This window comes from Coloeus monedula, assembly GCF_965178545.1.
Source record: "Coloeus monedula genome assembly, chromosome: 5".
Classification (NCBI taxonomy): domain Eukaryota; kingdom Metazoa; phylum Chordata; class Aves; order Passeriformes; family Corvidae; genus Coloeus; species Coloeus monedula.
Window position 1 is genome coordinate 49095268 of NC_138785.1, and position 23497 is coordinate 49118764.

At 37.3% G+C, this 23497-nt stretch overlaps 1 protein-coding gene across 2 annotated transcripts in view; it reads left to right on the top strand.

The window, feature by feature from the left end:
• Positions 1–23497, top strand: part of NFXL1 (nuclear transcription factor, X-box binding like 1) — a 58602-nt gene that overhangs the window by 27379 nt on the left and 7726 nt on the right. Inside the window, exons 16-21 of one of the 2 annotated variants that reach the window (XM_082282233.1) lie at positions 4206–4346; positions 6824–6990; positions 7748–7817; positions 15204–15308; positions 16524–16610; positions 22997–23050. In XM_082282233.1, coding sequence (XP_082138359.1) covers positions 4206–4346; positions 6824–6990; positions 7748–7817; positions 15204–15308; positions 16524–16610; positions 22997–23050 — 624 coding nt within the window. The remainder of the gene's footprint in view (positions 1–4205; positions 4347–6823; positions 6991–7747; positions 7818–15203; positions 15309–16523; positions 16611–22996; positions 23051–23497) is intronic. The other variant, XM_082282232.1, reaches the window with a different exon arrangement.

The window sequence follows — 23497 nt, forward strand, 5'->3', positions numbered from 1 at the left end:
TTTTACAGCCACATTGATTCTTAACAAATAATCTCAGCTCAAGTTAATTTACTTTTGTTAACAAGAGAAAACATATGAATTTGTGAATGCTTCCCTCCAGTAGAATTTTCCCTGAGGGAATTTTCACTGGGAAATGGGAACTGTTCACAAGTGACAAAAGTAGCAATTTTCTTAAGCAAAGTTTTGCTGTGAGTAGGTCCTTATTGCTGTACTATGTTGCTGTTACTGCTTATGTTGGACTGTTGTTATACCTCCTATAATGGAAAAGATATAAAAAAGGAAGAAACTAGGAATGAAGCAAGTTATTAAAGTCGTCTTGTATTTTATCAGGATGCCTGCTGACAATGTGTAGAGTAGAGACCTTAGGACTTTTATGACAAGCAAATCAGCTGTCTAATTTCTTAATATTTGGACAGTAATTTCAATTTGTGGAGATATTGGAGTTGGTTGTTTGTGGGGGGGGTTGTGTGTGGGTTTGTTGTTCCTTTTTTTATTTCACTTTGGTATTTAGTTTAGGAAGTATTTTTAAGGGATTGGTTTAGTTTGAGCTCTTACATCTTGGCATTTAGAACAAGCAATTTATTGCTTGAAACAACAGACTTAAAACTGCTTTTCAGATCATGTAATTGTATAAAATCTGTGCTTAGTGGAAGGATGATTCTACATGATGTTTAAGCTAACAGAAGATTTCTTTTAGCTGAGGTCTGCAGCCTTTTCTTAAATAATTTTACATATATTTAGAAAAATAAATAACTCATCATTCTTCCATTTGTAGGTTCTTAAAAGTAGCTCTCAATTTTGTTTCAGGTTGTGTGTCAGAAAAATCACCTATCAACAGTTGGTGCCATCCCAAAAAAAGAAATCTTGACATTCTTCCTTTTTTTTAACTGTTATATATGTTGAAGTTTCATAGCAGCAGTACACATAAGCTCTTCTAAAATCAAGTTATTCTAAATCTCTTTTTATGGGAAACATTAATTAAAGCTGATAGAAGGTAAATGAGGACAAAGAAGGAAATCTTTACTGACTATGATACCAATTTATCGTCTGTATATAATTTTCTTGTAGTTGCTTCATTTCATTAAATGTTCTAGAGGAAGGAAAATGCTCTGGTTTTGCTTCCTTGATGAGTATTGTAAATATCCAGTAATATCAGGCTTTCTGTTCCTGGGCATATCATTGAACTCTCTTTCTTCTTGGGTGGTTTGTTCTTTGTTTTTTTTTTTCTTTCTTTTGGGAGGAATTTAATGCTATGTTTTATTATTGTGAGTGGTTTTTAGTTCTGGTTCATTCATAGGAGGAAGACCATTACTCTGCCTCTAGATAAAATTTTATCTAAAGCTTGATGAGATTCATCTTTATGGCTAAACACCATATAAAATTTGCTAAAATTTCCTTGCCCTGCCAATTTTTGTTTTCATATTCTGATTGATGTATCTGTTAATCACTTTTATGCATTTGGGAGATTTCCTGGAAAGCTTCTGAAAGTTGTCAGGTATTTTTTCCCTTTCCGTCCTTTCCTTGTTCTGTGGAAGACCTGTGGTCTGAAAATGATACCTTCTTATTTTCTTTTTTTTTTTCCTGTTGAGCTTTCATAAAATACTTACAGTTCTTATCTGCCTTCTTCCTCCTTCAGCTCATCAGCCTCCTGGACTTTGTGGCTACTTTGATGTTTGTCTGTAGCAAGAGTTCTAGCCGCATTTAGCCATTTCAGAAATGCATTCCAACTGTAGGAAGCAAAACTTTATTTTATCCTTTGGATTTGCTACTTAGATCCACAACAGAGAAACAGAAAAAAAATGTAATGTAGGTTTAAATTAATTGAAATTTTTCAATTTTTGGCTACAGTATTAGTTGATTCCAGAAGACTGTTGTATCTTACTGAGCTCAAGCTGAAGCTGTGCTGGATGCAGCCAGAGGGCTGGCATGTTTCCTCCAGTCAGCCATCTGAAAGCTGCCATTGTTGCTTGACTGACGTGTGTGCTTCACTGCCCCTGCCTTGTTTTACAGTGCCTCTCATCTGTGTTCTTGAGGGATGCTACTTCTGCCTAAGTGCTTGGCTCTAACTGGAGCTGGTGGTTGTGTCCTTATCTGGTGGAAGACAACTCCTGATAAAAAAAAGTCTCATCAGGATTATGGAACAGTGCAGCCCTAGAGCTAATTACTACCATTGCCCTGATCTGCTGTCACTACCTGAGCCACAGCAGAACCAGTAGTCATAAAAAACTGAGTGGCAATGGGTGAGCATGAAAAGGTAGAGAAGTGGGTGGATTGTAATGTTTAATACATATTTTCTTTCATTCTTTTACCTTTCAACTTCCTTTGACTACTTAGATTGATACTGAAAGGATTTTGTACTCTGAGGAGGGAGATGGAGGAGGATGCGAAGGGGTAGGATATTGGGCACATTAAAAGCTTTGGTAATTGGTATGTGCATTCTGGCTATAGTATTAGTCTCTGCTTCAGACCTTCTTTTTATTAGGCCTGCTGCTTGCTGGCTTTTCTTCCTTTGGTCACCAGAAACACCCATCAGAGATAGAGTAGGATGTTTGCAAGGGGCAGTAGGAACCAGGAGTTCAGACAATGTGGTTGTTGCATCAGTGCTTTAGCCAGCATTGGCTTCAGCTCTGACACAGGGATGTAAAAGTGGTTGGATGCAGTAGCCTCAAGGTTTTTTCCTGTGTATGCCGTGCTTGATGTTCAGCCTGCCATGCAGACTTCTGTTCAGCCTTGGTGAGTCAGGATGATAAGAGGAGTTCAGAAGCCTTGTGAATGAATTGAATTTTGCAGTGATGTGATGTGAAGTTGTATTTTTTGGGTGAAGCCCAGAGAAGTTTATATAGGCAGGTGGATTTAAATTGTACTTTGTGTGATTGAGGGAGATCAACATGGACAGTGCTGAAGGGAGACTGTCCCTCACTGCCCTGTGGGGCCATCTCTCTTCTCTCTTTTCAGTTCCAGTGTTCACCTGTTTGTATGGCCAAGTCACTGGCAAAAGACAAACTTTTTTCTATTGATTAATTTTCTTCCATTTTGATTATTTGAATCATCTTGCTGTAAAGAGAGATGTGTAGGACTTGTTCAGAGTGGTAGAAGTGTGCAGTGAGGACTGTACAATTTGAAGAGAGAAAAGGAAGGAGTACCCTGCAAGCTGTTCAGGCAACTACGGTTGCAACACAAAATCACACCCTTAGTCTAGTCAAAGTGAGTTATGTCACATTAGCCTCTTGTGTAATAACATCACAAATAGTTTGTTTTTCTCTGGGAAGTGGTCATGAAATTAAAAAAAAATCAAATATTTTGACAGCATCACAGAAAACTAATTTTTTTCATATGAATATTACATAATGGTTGGAAACTGCTAAAAGCGAGTTTCCTCTAATCCTTTTGTGGAAGGGATTTGTACTATTCAACTTCAGGCAAGTAACCTAGTTAGGAGTTTACACTGGTTTTGGTACCAATGAAGAGTAACAGCTTCTGAGTAGATGCTCTGAAGAGTACTATGGAGTTCTGTTAACTGGAGTGTTGACCTCAAATTAGAAAGTAAAAATGTATCATAAGACATAAAATCTTACTCCTGTTATGGAGCCGTTTCTACTTCTCCTTACTTGTCCTGGGAGTTATATTTGATGTAGTCAGTATATGCTTTTTAGAATTTCTGGCTTGCAGGTTGTTGTCTGTTTTTCAAACTGTAAAGTATTTTGAGATTATGATGACCATAACACAACTAGCCTTGTGAAAGCAATCTGTAACTGTCTTCTGCAATAATGGTAAAGCACCTTAGGAACCTGTAATGGAAGGCATGAGTGTAATTCAGAAAGACTGAACAAATGACACTAAAAGATTTGAGCGTATAATAGCCTTTCAAAAAAAAGGGGAACTATGCTGCAAAAGTTATCTTGTTTAAGGAAGTGTGCTTTTTTTCCTTTTATCAGTGTAAAACAAATTTGTGTGGTTACATTGTTCACGGACAGGAACCCAAATGATACTTAAAAAAAATCAAATAGAATTTCACTGATGTTTTTTCTTTTACAAAGGTACTGGAGAACCAGAACTTCTCTAATAATTCTTTGTCTCTGTGTGTGTGTGTAAATATATATATATATATATATATATATATATATATATATCACACACTACATATGTGCAGTGTCTATATATATAACCCATCTGCCTATCTATACTTATTTATTTTTAACTTTCAGGTTAGTCCGTTACCATGTCACTCTGCACATCCCTACTCATGTAAGAGATTTTGTGGGCGACTTCTTGATTGTCAGAATCATACCTGTATGAAAGAATGTCATCATGTTACTAAATTGAACAGTAGTGCAGATGGAAAGAAGGTAGGTTAATTTCCTTTTTGCTTTTGTTTTTATGTATTTTATATGGGTATGTTTTGTCTTCAGTTTTACTTGGAAAATAAAGAATTTGCAGCTGGAAGATACAGATCTATTCCAGATCCCACTGGGAGACTTGTATGTGTGCTGTTCCCATTGATGCTGTGACAGTTAGCTAATCTATAGTCCTTAGACTCTAAATCTGAGACAATATTACATTTTTTGCAAATTCTGTAACTTTTTGGTTTGTGTTGACATTAATTCAATTTCATCAGGACCTTATTTAACAGGTCTCTTATAAAGTTACTTTTTTGTAACTGTCAAGATCAAGGGGAACTACTGATAATCCCTGTATACAAATGCACTTGCAATCTGCTGGGGAAACTATTTACTTAGGAGAGCTTAAATAGGTTGAGGAGGCTGGGAGACCTTTAGGAGAGCACTGGAAAGGTTGCCGAATTGCTGGAGACTTTTCAAAGTACTGGGATGATGTATTCATGTTTATCAGTGTGTACTAGAAACTGTCATTTATGCAGTTAAGAAGTTGTAGGTGTTAACTGCTGAAGATAACATGAAACAAAAGTATAAAGCTTAAAATTGTTCGTTATGAGCAGCTGATGCCGCATGTATATGTTTTGGGGTTTGAGAGTCATGATTTGGAGGAAACCAGCTTCTCAAGTTTTTTTTAAGCATTACTTTAGAAAAAGTTGCAACATGGGCAGTCTGGGCATTTAAAAAACACAGAACCATTCAGTTGGGTACAAAGCAGAAATGTTGTATTTTAACTAGCTGTTATATTTAACTTAAATAGCATAATATCCCTGTGAATTCCTGTCCTGGGAGTGGTGGTGTTGTCATCTAATAACTCTGTATTGTAGCTGCCACATTAATCTATTTATGATTGTGGAAATTTTGTCTGAGGAGTATGGGCTGTTAGTGCAACTGGTGGAACAGTAACTTGCAGGAATAGAGTGACATCAATAAATAGTGAGAGTGACAGTTGAGCATCCCCAGTTATGACTAAGAGGCTGCCTGCCTGCTGCTTCAGTTAAGCCAATTAAAATGTGAATGAGTCAGGACTATTCCTAGCTCCATTTTGAATGAGACAATACATTCTCAGAAAAATGGGAGTCTATGTACCTGCAAAGTATGGGTAAATCTCATTTCTCAATTTTCTTAAATTCTTACCAACTCAAGTTGGTGTTGACCTTTAGCGCTTTTGTTCTGTTGTTTTGGTAGACTAAATGTAGTCAGGGCTGATTAAATTTCTAGCTTATATGTCTGAGTAGTGATTTTTATGTCTGGAATTTCAGTTTGTTCTGTGTGTTGTGTTAGAAAAATGTTGCAGAAAGGCCAGCTGCTTGCTTTTACCTAAGGTTACATGTTATATGACAGATTTCTAAATGGTTTTAGTTGCTGTTGTTTTTCTTAGATTTGAATTTTTGTGAGTTAAGTTTTGTAAACAATCACTGTACAAAGGTTTCTTTTTAAACTTCAGCAAAAATTGTTCAGCTATAGAAGCAGAAGGAAAGGGGACTGGGGAAAAACTATTAAAAACTTAAAATTCTTATGCTCCAGTTTTGAACAGTGTAATGTGAAACATTGGCGTGAATAGTTCTATTGGGGAAGCTTTGTGTAGCTTCATTCTTGGATAAATTGGCTTTACTTTGGCTGACTTCTTGGAAACTGAACATTTGAATGTGATAGTGGGCCTTAAATATTATGCTGTGTAGGTTCAGTTGATAAATCATGTCAATCTACCTGGATGTATTTGATTGCAGACTGGGGTTTTGGAAGTGTGAAGAATAGGAGTAGAAATGAAGCTTTATTTACTGTGCTGAGATGTTCATCACTTTGTGCCGATGATCATATCAGCTGGAATGAGAGGGACATCACAGCTCTGATAGACTTGTGTAGCCTGTGGAGTAGAAGCAACACCTTAGACAGCTCCTAGGATATACCCAAGTTAATAATCCTTTTTGAAAGAGTATACGGAATATTACATGTGTATGGAAATGGAATGACTTAAAGTTTGCTTCTTAAAATCAAGCAAACCAATCTTTCCACCCCTGTATTGGAGAGTAGTAAGTACTCAATTACTCAAGCATTACAGTAACACGGTGAGTGGGATAAGTTAGTTTTGAATATAAAATAACTTCTTTTTCTAACAATTTTCCTTGGAGAATTAACAGGGGTTTTGGTCATTTTCCAAAGCACTAATATTAAGGAGGTTCTTTTATGCCCAGGATGGAAAATAGAATTCTCTTTGGCTGACCAACACTGGCATTTCTGGTTTTCTCTTAAAAAACGTATTTAATAATTACTCTTGCTTGGGAAATACCTTACTGAATAGCTTGATTCCCATAGTAAAAACTATGTTTGAGAAAAACCCTAACTCTTTCATGTATATAAAAGGTCATTAGTGACGCCTCACAAAACAAATATTTGGCACTTTCTTTAGTACTTTGTTTTTATTTTGTTAGGCAGGTCCAGAATGTTCACAGTGTGAAGAGGAGTGCACCAAGCCCCGGCCAGCTGGTTGTCCTCACCGATGTGTTTTGCCCTGTCATCCTGGGGATTGCCCATCATGTCTCCAGATGCTTAAAATAAAGTGTCACTGCAAACTATCAATACTGTATATCGAATGCTTGTACGTATCAGAACACAGCCCAGCTTTTCATTTGAATGCTGTTAACTGGAAATAATTTGAAATGTCGGGGGATGGGAGCTACTCTTATGGCAATTTATAAAATTTCACTTGATTATAATTTCTAAGATAATGTTTTTTCTATTTAAATTTGCAAGTATTTTATTTGGTATTACTACTAAAATTGCTAAAAATGCATGGAGTCTTATGACCAGAAATTGTTTTTATAATACAGATAATTCTTTGAATTACGTAAATACATAGTCATCTATATAACATTTATTCTGTATGTGCTTCTTTTAGAGTATGTGAAGAAGAAATTTATACAAGTATTAGAATTAATGTAGTTAGTGTAAAAGGTCTTTGTCCTGCAGTTCATGCCCTTCAATTTCTAGCTGTTTTAATTGAAAAACTGCTTAGTAACTGTTTCTACACCTTTTTAATCGTTTGCGTGTGTGTGGATAGAGGGTAAGCTAGACTTTACAAAATGTAAGTTGGAACTTGGGGATTGTTCTGAAAATATTCATCATATGCAAGTATGTTTTTCTTTGTTGATTTCCTTTAAAGTACCTCAAGTCCTCCAAGTTTATGTGGGTTTGTCTGTGCAATAGGGCTGTTTGTATTAGTCGCTCAGGATGTGGACAAATGAGTCCACTCTTCTTTGTAGTGAAATATACTGAAAGTACACCCTTAACTGTATTGACTTTTGTTGTTTTTAAATTGGAATTTTTTTAACACAAATACATCTTTCCTTTTACAGAAAACTAACATGTGCTGATTTAAAAGAAAAGGAGCTTCTTATTTCCTGTAAAAATCAGTGTCCAAAAGAGGTAAGCCATATTAACAAAAGAAATGCTTGAGTTGATGGCTCTGTGGAATTCTCTGAATATAGGCCAAGCAAACTAGAGAAGTTTAGTCTAAATGAATATGTTAAATGATAGATGTGAAGGTAGTTAGTGACCCATACTTGAAGGACATGTATTAATGTATTGCTGTCAACCAGGAGAGTTACATTAAAGGAACAGAGGTTTGTCTCAAAGGCACTAATGGCTTGAATGTTTAAGCAGGTGAGGTTGAATGTGGAAGAGTATGTCCTCTCACATGGTTTAAAAACGGTCATCAGTTTGTATCTCAGAAATAGTAGGATGTTGTTTGATTAGGAAAAATGCTGGGAATTGTGCTTGCTATTCTCATGTAAGTGCAGGTTTAGAATCTCTAACTGCAACAATTTGGGGGATAAGGGGTTTTATACTTAATAAATGAGACGAGCTAATAATGCCCTGGTGTGTTAGTGAAATATATGTTAAGTAGTGTAAAACAGAAGACAAGCCAGTTAGTGTCTCTGCTGTATCTGGGTACATCTAAAGGTTTGCTGTGAAGAAGAGAAGGATAATATCCTTACTACATGATGCTTAGACTATGAGCCAATAGCATCAGTAAAGAAGATTGCTGTTGAATACTACATTTGAGTAATAGTTTGTGGAACAGGGCAGGAACTGGTTGGAGAAGCTACCAAATTTTCATCAGCAGCAGCTTGGACGTGTTTCAAGATTTCTCTTACAGCAGTGTTACCCACAACTACACGTGTGGGATGGGCCGAAGGACTTTGTCCTTGTCCCTCCCAATGCTGTGGCTGTGTGCTGCTTGTGTGCTTTCAGAAATCCTTGCGTTACTTACTACTTTGTTTGTTCCTTAGTTGTCATTAACTATGCTGAGAGGGTTAGAAAATGTGGGAAGTGGAAAAGCAGGAATTTCATTATCATCCAGTGTCAGAAACTTCAAATATGAATCCATGTCTATATTAGAAAACTTTTTTTTTTTGAGTAAATACAAAAATTTACTTCCTGCTGCTTTCCCAACAGTGTCTGTTCCTCTGCTTTTCAGACAAGATTGTGTTAACCCCAACAGGAAGGCTTGTACTCTGTACATACTTGTGTCTTCTGCATTTTGCCCTTGTAGATGCCTATTGATTAATTTTTTTTTCTGTAAATGACCTTGCCTGTCAGAATTTTCTCATCTGGATGTCTGAAAGCTCTCTTCCTGGTGGGGGAACACTTTGGGATATTGTTTAATTGTCCATTTACCTCTTAATTTTGTCCTTTCATGTCCCTCTCTTGTTACTTTGGTTTTATTTTCTCCAAGACTTCCTTCTCTATTTTCAAGAGTGCTTTAATCCCTTATCATGAAATGTATGTTCTGTACTTCAGCTTCTCTTCAAATAATTTTTTTCCCCACAGCTCATCTTTGACTTTGATTAATGTAACTGTTACGATTTTTCTGAATGTATTCCCCAGACTTAGTCTGGGATTTAAAATCCACCTAGCAGTGGTCCCAGACTCTAGCTTACAGTTCAGAATTGCCCTATTCCACAGATGATGTCTTTTTTACTTAATTTGATGGGATGTGAGGTAAAGAATATGACAACAGAATTTACATTAGTTTTATAAAGCTTTAACTTAGTTCTAAAACTCTTACTCCTATAAATGGTTTGGAAGATAAGGTTTTTTGCAGCTTCTGCTATCCAGAGAATTAGTATAATTGATGTAAAAATGCATGTTCTTCCATTCCTGTGATGCTAGCTCTAGCTCTTACTGTCGTTCATGAAATACAGAAGTTATTAATACCTTCTAGCTTCAGGTAGTTCATATCTACAGTTCCTCCTACTTTTCTTCAGATCCTTCTTTGGTAACTACATGTGTAATGTATGGGGTTTTTACCGTTTTTTTGTCTAAAAAATCTGTTCCATTTCTCTGAATACTGAACAGTTCTAGGGATGCTTTGTCTGTTTCTGTTTTATAAACAAAATATATTTCTGCAGCTTTGAGAAAATTAGCTAGCGATATCATTATACAAATTATACTGATAGCTCTCTTTTAAGGGACTCATTGATAAACACAGTTCGAAGGAGCAGCCTTAATAGACACCACCCTGCCACTCCCACCACCACCTCTCCCCAGCAAACATAGGCCAAGCCCATTTTCTTGTTTGTAAGTTTGTCATGAAACAAGAGCTTACAAACAACTTGGCCAGAGATAAGATGGATAAGACTACTTAATTTAGAGCATTTGAAGATTGCAAATCTAAAATGTCTGCCCAAAACTAATTTGGAAGTGGTTTTGTATGTGATTCTGGAAGCCTCAAGTAAACTTCAAATTAGTGTTTTATGAGAATTTTCTTATCCAATGTCAGAAGCTGACAGAGTCATTCACAGAGCTCAATGATGTTGACGATTGCTATAAATCAGTGTGCACTACCACTCCTAGCTTACCATAGTGCAACTTAGGTTCAATAGAATGCAGTATTTTACTGCAGTTGTTGTTTTGAGATGTTTTTGGTTAATGGAAATTGCAGTAGACAATATGCTACCATATTTCTTTTACAGTTGCCATGGTACGTTTGGGGATAAAGAAAACTAGTTATATTGTCTGGGCCTTTGGAAAAATACTACAGAAACTTGAAAAACTTGAGGAGGTTCATGCTTTTCCTTTGGCTATGGCAGTATAAAACTAAAAATGTGACTTCCAGCATTACATAGCACAGCTCCTATTTCCTTTCTGCTTTAGGGAGAAGCAGTTTCTTTAATCCTGCCACAGCTGTTATATATGAGATATTTTAATTAAAAAGTTAATTCTTTTGTTTGGTAATAATAACAACAGATCTTGTTGAAGAAAATTTAACTTCTTTTTTTTTTCTTAATCAGGGTGATTAAATTCTTAGGATCATGCTTGCAGATGTTTTGAAACAATTCTTATGTAGAATATTGAAGTCTGTCAGTTTTCATTGTTTATGTTTTCCTGTCAGTGTTCGTGAATCTGTATTTAACACTTTATTCCATGTAGTTAGTATTTTTTAACAAAACAGCCATACTTTGTAGTTTTACTGTGCATTCTGCTTTTGTTTTGATGTGAAATATGGGACCCCATTATGATAAATTTAGTTTAACATGATAGTGCAGTAGGACAATGTAATTTTTCCCCCTGAGCTCGGCACTGGTGAGGACACACCCAGAATCCTGTGTTCAGTTTTGGGCTCTTCCACTACGAGAAAGACACTGAGGTGCTGGAGAGTGTCCAGAGAAGGGTCTGCTGGTGAAGGGTCTGGAGCACAAGTCCTGTGAGGAGTGGCTGAGAGAGCTGGGGGTGTTTAGCCTGGAGAAGAGGAGGCTCAGGAGGGACCTGATCACTCTCCTGCGTGAAAGGAGTTTGTAGAGAGGTGAGGATTGGTCTCTTTTCACACAAATGACAGTAGAAGAGGAAATGGCCTCGAGTTGTGCCGGTGGAAGTTTAGATTGGATATCGAGAAAAATGTTTTCACAGGTGGTCAAGCATTATGCTAGGGTGCCCAGGGAAATGGAAAATGGTAGAGTCACCATCCTTGGAAGTGTTCAAAAAAATGTGTGGATGTGGCACTTGGGGACATTGTTTAGTGGTTAACTTGGTAGCGTCAGGTTAAGGGACCCAGTGATCTTTAAAGTCTTTCGCAACCTTAACAATTCTGTGATTCTATAAATTTTAAAAGTATGCATATGTTTTTGGGCTTTTTGATACATTAAATTAATTAAACATTCTGGAAATAATATTTAATTCTGCAAACACACACTGCAAATGTATGTGAATTACAAAAATTTAATTTTGTCTTTGGAAGTGATAAAATTCTCTTTTGTACTTACCTTTTGGCATCGCTGCTCAAAAGTGCTATTTTCTTTAGTACCAGGGCATTTTCTTTATTATCAGATGTGTATTAACAGGTTGTGTTAATTACCTTCTGTTGGAATTCACTTAAGCCTCCATAAGTGTTGATGGAGTTTATCATCTTCTGGTATAATGTTAAGATTTAAACGCACTGCATATGGGAAAAGTATTTGTAGGACATTTTCTGTTTTGGTTTTTTTTTCAGAGTTGTGGGTTAAATCCCTTCTTTTAATGGCTTTGCCATCTCAAACATAAAGCATGTTCAGTTCGGGCTTCAGTCCAGAAGCTATTGACAAGAGATCTTGTATGGTAGAAAAGGATCTAAAGGGGGCACACACTTTCTGTTTTAGCACTGAGTAGTTCAGCATGGACACTTAAAAAGAAGCAAAAAAAAAATCCTTTCCCATTACATTCTTTATCCAGCAGAAGCAGCAGAATGATTGCTTTTGTTTTCTGAGATCATGGGGAAATGTTGTTTTGCCACTTACTTTACAGTTTCTCTTGGTATTCTTTTTAGTGTTGGTTTTGCAGTGAAGGGAGTAAGAAGAAACTTCCCTGCACAGAGATCTAGGACAAGAAAAAAGCTGTCAGGGAAACATTTGCTTTTCAGTATTGGATTAAACATACTCCTGTGCTATAAATATTTTGGTCTAATGGTGTCTATGAATTTTATTGCAGTAGCACTTAGAGGTCAAGGTGAGGGTTACTGACTCGAATTTGCAGCTCTGATATGTCAGTTAGGACACGACTGTTTGGGCTTTGACTATTAATGAAAATGTGCCTAATTACTATGGAAGAGTAATCTGGAAGTAATAGTTCTAGCCATGGCTTGTTCTGGCCAGCATGAGGTGACTTGCAGGTGAGACTAGATGGAGTTATTGTGTATGATGCTCTTGTGTAGGGAGCCAGGAGACGGGCCCTCCTACTGCGCAGTGTTCATGCAGTAGCAAATTGGTTTTGCAGAGATTGTGGTTACTTATGAGGAGACTCGGCCATTACACTCTGTGTTCTGGGTGGTAGTCTGGCCTTGGTAGCGTACAAGGCTTAGACAAGCTTCTCCCCTCATATTTTCAAAATGAGGCAAAATAATTTTTGTATTTCAAGGAAAATATTTGCTGATGATCAGTTGTGCTTGAAAAAAACTAAGTTCCTTCTTTGATAAGGTGACCAATTTATGTATTTTTCCCTCCAGATAAAATGAATAGATGAGATCTGCTGCATAAGGCATCAGCAGAGTGAGTCAGTCAATGCCACTTAGTGAGTATCTAGTTCAGATACAAGAGAGGGTTAATACAAGCATGAAGGTGGCTAAAGGAAACAACTGTATTTGATTATCTTTTGAAAAACCCACCCAACTCCCTCCCCCAAAACAACAGCAAAACTGAAAAAAAAATTGGAGCAAGAGATATTAACAGTAAGGAAGATTTCCCAAGGACTGAAATGACACTTGACTTTGCATTGTTTTCAGTAATGACCTTGGCAACAAAAACAGTCATTTTCTGATGAAAAGTTGTAGGGTGTTGTCAGTGTATGAAAATTGAGGATGTGCATCTGTAGAACACATGTATTGGGGCCATGTTATTCAATACAGAAAAAAAAAAACCAGTAAGACCATGCATGTGAAGCTAATAATAAGCTCCCAGGAAACAGCAGATATTCTTATTTTTCACAGCATGATTAGCTGGAGAGAAATAAAATGAGAGCTGAAGATGTTTTGGGGAAGGTACTCTACTAAGAATGAGGTGCAATTAAGGCATTGTACAAAGTCCTTCCTGCTGAGATGTCATTTGAAATATTACATGCAATTCTGGCTATGTACTCAAGAAACATTGATTTAACATGATTGAAATTCATTTAAGGGAATACTATGGTAATAAAGAGCCTTTTAAGAAAAGACAGAAATACTTCAATATGAGGATAAGAAGTGCAGCTTAGACTAGCTAGAACAAATGTAGGAAACTCAAAAAAAGCTCTTGCATCTTGTAGTGAGCTCCTGGAGCACTCTCCTTAGTGAAGCAGTAGAATAGGGTCAGAATGAGGGGACTGTTTTCACAGTAAGCTTTCATCCAGACGTGGAAGGATATAGGAGGTAGGTACTGGCCTGTGGGAGGACTGGATTTCAGGACTGAACATGATGACTTAAAGGTTCCTTCTAGTCCTGTATGAAATGTGCTGAAACAGTAACTAAAAACTGAGCCAAAACCATGAAGTATCTGTAATAGCTTGTGACTGTTGTGGACATGAAGACAGGTATGTGTGTTCCATAATTTTAGTCAGAAAGATTCATGTTCTGTTTAGGTATATGTTTCATGATACTAGCTCCGATGTTGTGCCAGTTCCAATGGACTTCTGAGAATGTAGATTTACTAATCAAAGTGTACCCACCTGGGTTTGATACTTGCTATTCTCATTCTTGTGGATTAAGTGATGTAGTATGTATACATTCTGGATTTTTAATAAATGTGGAAAATGTATCTTAAAATTGTATGTTTTAGAGCATTTTCCAATTTGTGTTAATCCCTTGGTGAGAGTGAAGAGGTGAAATTTCACTTTTAATAAATAACACTGCCTAATGCTATTTTAAGTAGCTGGGGGATTTAAAGCTTTCTGTAAGTAAATTGCTTAGATCTCTTCTGTGAGGTTCCACCTTCAGTTATTATTGGGTTATTGGGTTATGTAGTTGAAAATGAAAAACTGTTATTGTGAAGACTTCTTATGGGCATGTGTGTGAGCAAGGAGTATTTTTAGTCAAGTTCTTAACAAGGAAAAAGATTTGTTTACTTTCTTGACATATTTTATTTAATATAATGCTGGGAGCACTGCTACGTTCTTATCAGTCAGCATACTTAAATTACTGACTTAATTCTTACACAGTAAATGAATGATAATATTTTCTCTAAGTTAAAAAGTGCACTGGCAGTAAAAATAGTCTTTATCTTTCAGATGGCAGAAGTGGGATAATCTGCAAAATGCAGAAATTTAGGATTTTCTGAGATTATTTTGGACATGATAAGAATTTTGGTGACCTTTATTTGACTTTTGCATAGTTCTGATGCTGCTTGCATAAAAGATTTTTTCTGTGGTATTTCTGCTTCTGATTCTTTCCTCTTTCTTTTATTGCTCTGTCTAATCTACAAGTAGCTAAGCTACAGTACACTTAATTTCAGTTTTCAGGGGTTTTTTACCTTATCCATTTGTATTCCCCCAGCATAGAGATAGCTAGGGTGATGTATACATTACTGTGGAAATTACTGTTCTTGAAACATGGGAAAGGAGAAAATGTCTTCTAATAAAGCTGTGCCAATAAAAGAGAAATCGTCCTACAGGAACTGAAAATCAGTAAATAAGAAGCAAACATTTCCTGCCCCCCAAAAAGAAAAGAAAAACCAATTATTTCACAAGTGAAAAGAATGATTAATTGAATGTTAAAATGCTAGGTCTGAAATAAAACCGATTCATAGATTCTTGGTAATTTTACAGTGTTTTATTGATGCGGGAGTTTTATTCGTGTTTTGTTCTTTACAGCTGCCCTGTGGTCATCGGTGTAAAGAGATCTGCCATTCAGGTAGCTGTCCTCTTAACTGCAGCCAGAAGGTTAAATTGCGATGTGTCTGTAAGAGACTGAAAAAGGTAAATTTTTAAGTTGCGGTTTTTGAAGGATGTCTATTCTTTCCGTGTTCCTGGGCTTGTATGGATCGATGATGTGGATGCTGCAGATTGGAATAGGGCCAGTTACTATAGTAGAGCTGTAACAATTCACATCAGCTGAAGATCTGGGTTGCTATATCAGAAGATTCACTGGAGAATATAAAATCTTGTTAATTCTAAAATACGTTAGCTGCCTGACTTACAATAGCTTTATCTTCATGCACACTTAAATTTTTGTAGTTTTGTGGGAAGAATACTCAGATGACCTGGAGTGATTTGAGAATAAAAATTACGTTTTTATGATGATACTGGGAAATTTGCAGAAGTTAGTATTAGCACAGATGTTGTGAAACTTGAACTAATGTAATTAATTAAGGCTCCCTGCAAACCTAAAAGTAAGTACAGGCATCAGCATCCTTAGCTTCTAAAAAAGATAAGGACAAAGTAATGTAACAAGTTTACTTTAGATGTACACTGTTATGAGGGGAACAACAGAAATTGATATGAAGTCTTGACAAAAAATAATGTCTTAATGAAAAAAAACCCATGATCTTTCTTAATTAAAATCTTCTGGCCCCAGTTAACTTCTGAGCCTTCCAGCACGTTGCAGTTCCCCAGAGTCCTCAGCTTCTCCAAAATATGTCTTGTGCTTCCTGAAGTCTTGCAGGTGGGATGCTCCGCAGGAGAAAAGATGACATATACAGAACAAGTGCTTAAAATTGATCAGCCTCTGCTTACAGATAACTACTTTGTTGTTTTTTAAAATTTCTTCAATACTAGGAGAAGGGGAGAAAGCATGAGTGAGAATTACTTACTTCTCCCCCCTCCGCCCATGACCTGACTTTGTCCTGTAATATGAGCTGGTTAAGATAATGTATATGAAATTACTGAGACTCTTTCTGCCAGAGGTTCAGAAGGTTATCTTACTTGTCTAAGGCAAATAAGTGAGTGAAGAAAAGAAAAATTAAACTGGACTATTGATTTATTCTTCCATTCAGCTTAGCTTATTAGAAAGAAGGAAAATAAAAAAGGACAATTTAATACATAATTACAGATTCAAGTAACAATCAGTCATTAGCTTTATTTTATATGTAAAACCAGTGTTTTACTAAATAAAGTTTTATTATTTTCATAAAGAAGTTGACATCTAAAATCTTATATGGGGAAATGATTATAAAAGACAAATTGTATTAACAGGAAGTACAGTGCAGCAAGATACAAGAAGGCCAAGTTTCACTGGAATGCGATGCATTATGCAAGGAAATGAAGCGGAAAGCATATGAGGTAATGTATCCATTGTAGCTATAATTTCTTCTCAAAGTTCCAAGAAAAGTAGAAAAAAGAACACATTATTTTTCAAGGCAGTACCTGTAGAAATGCAACATAAGTGGATGTGCTGTTGAATAGTAGCTATTTTTTCAGACTTGAATTTATGAATGGTGTTAATTAACTCAAATACTATCTAAAAACAGTATTATGTTATTTTCCTTTTTTTTTTCTTTAAATTGGTTGGAATGTATTCTTTCCTCTTTCACTGAGAACGAGTGATGATCAGTGATGATAAAATAGTCATTAATGCTGTAAGATTGGAGTCAGGCTTCTTCACAGAACATTGTAAGATCTGTGTTTCCAGTGAAGATTTTGCAGCCATCAGTTGCTCAGATTGTCCAGTGTGGAGTATAATCCTGCCACATGGTATTAGTTATCCTCTACTGGAAGAACTGAGAATTTCCTGCAACTGCAGAATGCTACTTAGGCTGCTGTAAACGTGACTTCTCCCTAGCTCAGCTGTTCTATGAAGTAAAGAATTTGCTCTGTGCTGTCACACAGAGAGACCTTATAACCCTTTTATAGAAACATAAACAAAGAATTGATGCATAACTTGCTTGGGTTTTATCAGGTAAGTATTAGATGTGATAAGCATACAACCCAAGAACTCAGTGGGTAAAGTTGACAAGTCAACTTCTGTTCAGGTTTTCAGGATTGATTGACAAGTTCTGACAAGTATCACACTGACCAAATCTCACAACTTTGCAAGCAGGTTGAATGCTAAAACTCTTGGGATAGGCCTTTAGAAAATCCCAACCATAACAAACAGTTCCAGTAATGTGGCTGTTGTCAAGGCAGACATAAAAGCCACACTAGTCGTAATCCATAGTCAAGAAAGGCAGAAAGTTTTTTATTGTCTCTACTGCTATTCTTATACCTCTTCACAGTGGCTGTGGCCTAATTTAAGATTGGCTGTTTAGCAAACAGTGACAAGGCTGTCTAACAAACAATGACCATTCAGGCAGTAAACAATCAGCTATACAAACAAAAGTATAGTTGCTGCATATTATCCACAAGTTCTTCCTTGTACACTCTCAATGTTCCTGTAGCGGGTAGAGTTCAAAACCGGGCAGAAACACCAATTAAGTGTAGTGGTTTTGGTTCAAAATATTCATTACTTACTTATTTTCCTTCTGTGAGATAAGAATTAGGAGAAAAGCAAAGCAGGCACAAACCTTAAACAGTTGCAGTAAAATGAAAGAGTTTTATTACTAATAGAATTAAAAGTAAAGAGAAAATAACAAGAAATTAAAGCAAATCCCCCCCTCCCGCCCCCCTTTCCAGCACTTCTCTCCTTTTACCCAGCTCACACAAGGATAACAGAACATGGGATGTTAGTCAGTGTTCCAGTTCTTGAAAAGTCTCTCTCTCTTATGCTTAAGGAAAAAAAGGTTTTTCCTTCAGTTGCACGTGGTTCCCAAACTGCTACTAACAGCAGACCTGCCCGGAAACAAACAATCTGCTGTGGTGTAAAACATCTCTCCCATGAAAAATCTCACAGTTCCTTCACACTGCAAAACATGGGCCATCACATGGGGTTATTCATCTTTTTAAGGATAAGTTATTTTGGCCTGCACACAAAGGCTTTCTTCGCCACAAGTCTCTAAAAGCTTCTCTATAGTCTGGCATAGGCACTCTTCACAGTCTTCACAGGCCACACGCGGATTCTCCATCCCCCCATGTACTTCAAATGGATTAAAGAGACAAACAGTTTGGTATCACAGTTTCTTACCACGGCATGCAAGAAGGTTTTTTTAAGCTGCGCGCCAGAATCGCGGCACCGCCCTCTTTTCTCCCGTCACCATGCTCAGCTCCGTCTCACGTGGCTCACTTTCTCCTTCTCTCTGACTCTGACGCCTCCATGTTGAAGTGTGTCCTTGTTCAGGCTTTACGGTGGGGAAAGCCTCGCTCCCTTTGTGCTGCTGGCTGCGTGGTGTCCTCTTCAGTTCAGCACGAAGTGTGCTGGCTGCAGACAGGAGGCTCTGCCGGCTCCCGCTGACTCCGCCGGCTCCGCATGGAGAGGAGAGGGACCCGCCTGTCCCCAGAAGCCGCGCTGGATGGGTTTAGCTGTGAGCAGTCCATGGCTGGTTTGAGCTGCCTGCGGCTCTGGGACAGTCCCCCCCCAAGCGACTCAGGGTCCGTGCCGCAGCGTTGGGAAAGAGGGGAAAGGGGCAGTGGCCCCGGCCCGGCCCGGCGGGGCCTGGAGGCTCTGAGACCCCCCCGCCCTCCCCTTCCAGCAGGCGAGCTCCGACAAAAGGGAAATCCCCCCTTTCCGTGTGGTTTAAATATGTAAATTGTGAGAAGCGTCATTGGTCTAAAAGACTGTCCATCAACTCAGGTTCAACTCACTACAGTCCCATAACAAGAACATCCTCCCCTTGTGTCCGGAACATCTTCTCTCATTGATATCTTCTCTCATTGATATCTTCTTGGCCTTCTCTGTGGGTTTCACTAAAATTGCAAAATTTCACTATAATATTCTCACGGGTAAATTCTGACTGGTTTCAGGTCAGATTCTGGGAGATTGCCAGTCCAGTTGTCAATCTCCTCAGCTCCCCCATTTTTTTGTGTTACAAAGGCAGCCTTTTTGACTTTTGCAGGGCCCTTTGCAAAAGACAATAAACATGGCACAATGAGCAGGATGCAAAAAATAATAGGATTAGACATCCAATTTTGAGCAGATTTTTGACCTATCCAGCAATTTGCTGATTGCCAAACAAACTATTGAGCCAATCAGATTCTGATTCTTCACGCAATTTTGACACAGTTGTTTGTAATTCTTTAATGTGGGCATGAATAGATTTTGAATGATCAGACAAATTCATACAACACATTCTATTGAAATCTTCACATCCATGTCCATGTGCTAATAACAAAAAATCAATGGCAACTCTATTTTGCAGTGTAGCATGCTTTACCGAACCAACGTGTGTTAATAATCTGGCTAAAGCAAGCGAAGTCGCGTTAGTTTGCCAAGCTAACCAACATCCTAACTTGTTTAACAGTCTCAATGCTTTAGCAGGCGCTATTTGTGAAGAAAGTTAGGAAACAGCCTGTTGAGTACTTGATGGCCAAAATTTGGTGTTGTCATTGCAATCAGGGGCAAATGCTGTGGAAACACAAGCGTAACCACATCTCCGAGTGACAAGGTCCCAGGGGCCTTCCCACTGGCTGGTAAACAAATTTCTTACCCATACTTTTGCTCGAGGCAAATGTTTTTTCACTGGTGGACTGCAAGGAATAAAAATGATTTAAAATTGAGGGATTGTTTTAATGAGTCAAGTGATTTATGGTATATACAGCTTTTAAAAGTCTGGACTGTGGGGTTTCCCCTTGCATTCTCCCTTTTTGTTTTTCTAGAACAGTTTTAAGTGTGTAATGAGCATGTTCAACAACAGCTTAACTAGTGGGAGAATGAGGAATATTAAATTTGTGAGAGATGCCTCAAAAACGTAAAAAATTTTTAATTTTCTGAGAGGTGTAGGCTGGCCTATTGTCAGTTTTCGCACAGGCAGGTAAGCCCAAAGCAGCAAAGGCTTGCTGCCAGTGCAAAATGACATCACGGGCTTTTTCTCTATCATGAGCAGAAGCCCATATAACAGAGGAAAGGGTGTCAATGGATACATGTACAGATTTAAAACTACTAAATTTTGAAATGTGTGTAACATTAGTCTGCTAAAGCTGTAAGGCTAAAAGACTATGGGTATTTACTTTTAAAGGTAAAGGTCTATTAAAGTTATGACAATCTGGGCAGGCACTAACAATAGCACAAGCTTCTGTAGGTGTTAGTGAAAACTGTTTACACAATGTGTTTACATTTTGATGAAAAAAGGTGTGAGATGTTTTAGCTTGGGCTAGTTTATTTGGCTAAGGAATTGCCCAGATAGGATTAGCTAATGCATTAGCACGAGCATTACTTTTTGCAAGAAATTTTGGTGCGTTCGTATGGCTTTTAATATGCAAAACATAAAAAGGATACATGCGTTGCAAAACAGCTGTTTATAAAGCCTTTAGCAAAAGAAACAAATTAGCATTATTAACTTCTTTTAAAAGGGAGCAATTTACTCATTATACAACATCTGCAACATAAGCTGAGTCAACAATTAGGTTAAAAGGTTCATTAAAATGATGAAAGGCCATAGTAACTGGTTATAATTCGACTAATTGTGCGGATCTAGTACTGATTCTGGGAGATTGCCAGTCCAGCTGTCAATGAATCTCAGTAAGAATGTGAGGATAAGTGCATAGGATATGGAGTCCTTCCCTAAAGCAGGGTGAACTCACAGTAAGACTGCATGAGCTGAGACCTAGCAGTGTGTCTCAGTGTGGTGCAGGGTCAGTGCTGTTTGACTCCAGCAGATACTACTACCAGTTTCTCGCCCCAGTGTTGTAATCCACAGGGAGAAATGGTCTAATGCAGTGAGCAAATGGCTACAAGCTTCTCCTGTAAGCAATGCCACAGACATACTGGATGACATATCCTAGCTATGTGTACCTTCCTCACAGAAGAATGTGTATTTACTTGTTTTGGGGTTTTATATAAGGTAATGAAGTTTTATTTAAATTCTTTCTAGGCACCTTTTGTTGCCTATGTTGACGTACTATGCAAATGACATACTAGAATGGTCTCCTATTATAGGCACTTGATGAAAGTAGTTTATTTATGTCTATTACTGTTTAATGTGTTCAGACTGGAAAAAAAATTGTTGAAAACTGCAGACATTTACAAAGATAAATTAGTTTGCACATTTGCAAAACAGCCATTAATTTCCAAAACCAAAGTGCATTAATTCTTAATAAAACTTTTCATGTCTGGCACCTAGTGAGTAAGGATGTCTTACTCACTAGGTGCCTAGGAATTGAATGTGTCTTTTACTGTACATTTTATTAAAGAAATAGTTCTAGAAATATTTTCCCAAGCTGTGATTATAATGGTTAAGGTTCCCTTTATCTATGTACATTATACCTATGTATCTTACACAAATATGACCACACCGGTGTTAAAAGAAGCTTTTCTGCTGTTCTTTTCCACATTTGAAGGTCACTTTTTCTTTTGTAGCTGAAGTTTTGCCATTAGATGGCAGTGAAAAATGAGGGGGCTCATTGCGCAGTTTTTTGCACACCAGACTTTCAGATTTCAGATAGCCAGGGTGCTTTACACACATTTTTAAAGAGACTCTGCCACTGTATCTAGATTAATGAAATTATCAATAGTGCTTTTATTTGATATGAGGTTTAGTAATTTAAGAATTTGTCTGAAAACCTGCAAATAGGACTGTGCTTTTGACCCTGACCTCAGTGCCAGCTGTTTGAGCTACAGTATGGTAAAACATCCTCCTTAGTCATCAAAAAGCTCTTGAATAGGAAATTATTTGTAACCAGCTCTGCCTGTGCAAACAGTATTTAGTAAACTATTTCCATTGTTAGTATGCAAATCATCCAGCTACTAGGATCAAGATTTTTTTTTCATTTCAAGTTATTGATAGGTTTTCACTTCTAACTTTTCTAAGGTAGTGATTCAGTGACTGCAATGCTAAAAGCCAAAAAAATGTATAAAAAGGGGGAGATACATAAACTTCCCCCATATACTCTTTCTGTTACTGCTATTACTTAGTGATTACTGACTGTGGGAACTTAAGAGGGTGAGATGGTGTCTTTCTGTCTAATGGCCTTAGTTGGATTTATCTCCTGTTAACATGCCTGGTTGTTTTTCAGTTGACATAAACTTTTGGCATCTACAAATGTCCTGTAGCACTGAAATTCTAGATTTACCCAAATACTCTGTGGGAGTAGAATACTTTCCTCTGTTGTGAGCCAACCTCCTGGTAAATTCATTTTATGCCTTTGCATTATGAAAAATAATTATTGATGTTTTATCCCAATTTGGCATCTGCACACTCCTCAGGATTTGGTGTCCTGTTATTCACCTGATGAATCCTAGTTATGCATCCCTTCAGATGGAGGCCACTCCATCCTGTTGTCTTTTGTGTATGTTCAGGCTTCATAGTTATTTGTTATTGTAGGACCGAATGGAATGCAGGTGCAAAGATTTAAGTATGTGGCATGTTTACATATTGACAATTTTTTCTGCACCATTTTTTTTCTTAATGCTTTCTAGCATTTAATTTGCTTTCTTGAACACTGCAAAATATTTCTATAGAATTATCAATTGTAACTCCCATGACTTCTTTTCATATGACTTTTGGATGGTGGAGTTCATTTGATGAAAAGCTTGCATACTTTTGCTGAGAACCATTCTATAGGAGTAATTATGACTCTGTAAGAAAATAGGTTTAGCTGCTGTTTACAACAGTTTATTATAACTTTGTATGTCTGGACAGATAAAAGAAGCAGAAGCCAAAGCTGCTCTTGAAGAGGAGAAGCGAAGACAACAGGTATTAACCTTTCTTCTTCCTCATCCACATCTTCCTGACCTTGTTCTTCTTAGTAAATAATCTAATTTATATGCAATTAAAGCAGTGTAGTTTTTAATGTGGTATGCACAGTCATTCCTGTCAGCTGGTACCAGACTCTGTGTGATGTAAATTATTTACAATGGTTAGGAGGCCACATTTTCCCAAACAATTCCCATAATTTTGTGCAAAATGGTAACCTTGTATTCCTATAACTTCGTATAATGTAATTTATTTTTAAAATACTAAGTATGCTTTTATTTTGATCAAACACTTCATACAGCATAAACACCACAGAATGCTGAATACTGCAAGATTTAAATATTGGGTGAAGCTCCCCTTCTCCCCCCTCCCATCGTGAAAGAACAAGGACAGCTAGATGAGTCTTTGTCCTTCAAGGTCTCCGGGGTGGGGGGGAAACGTGTATTT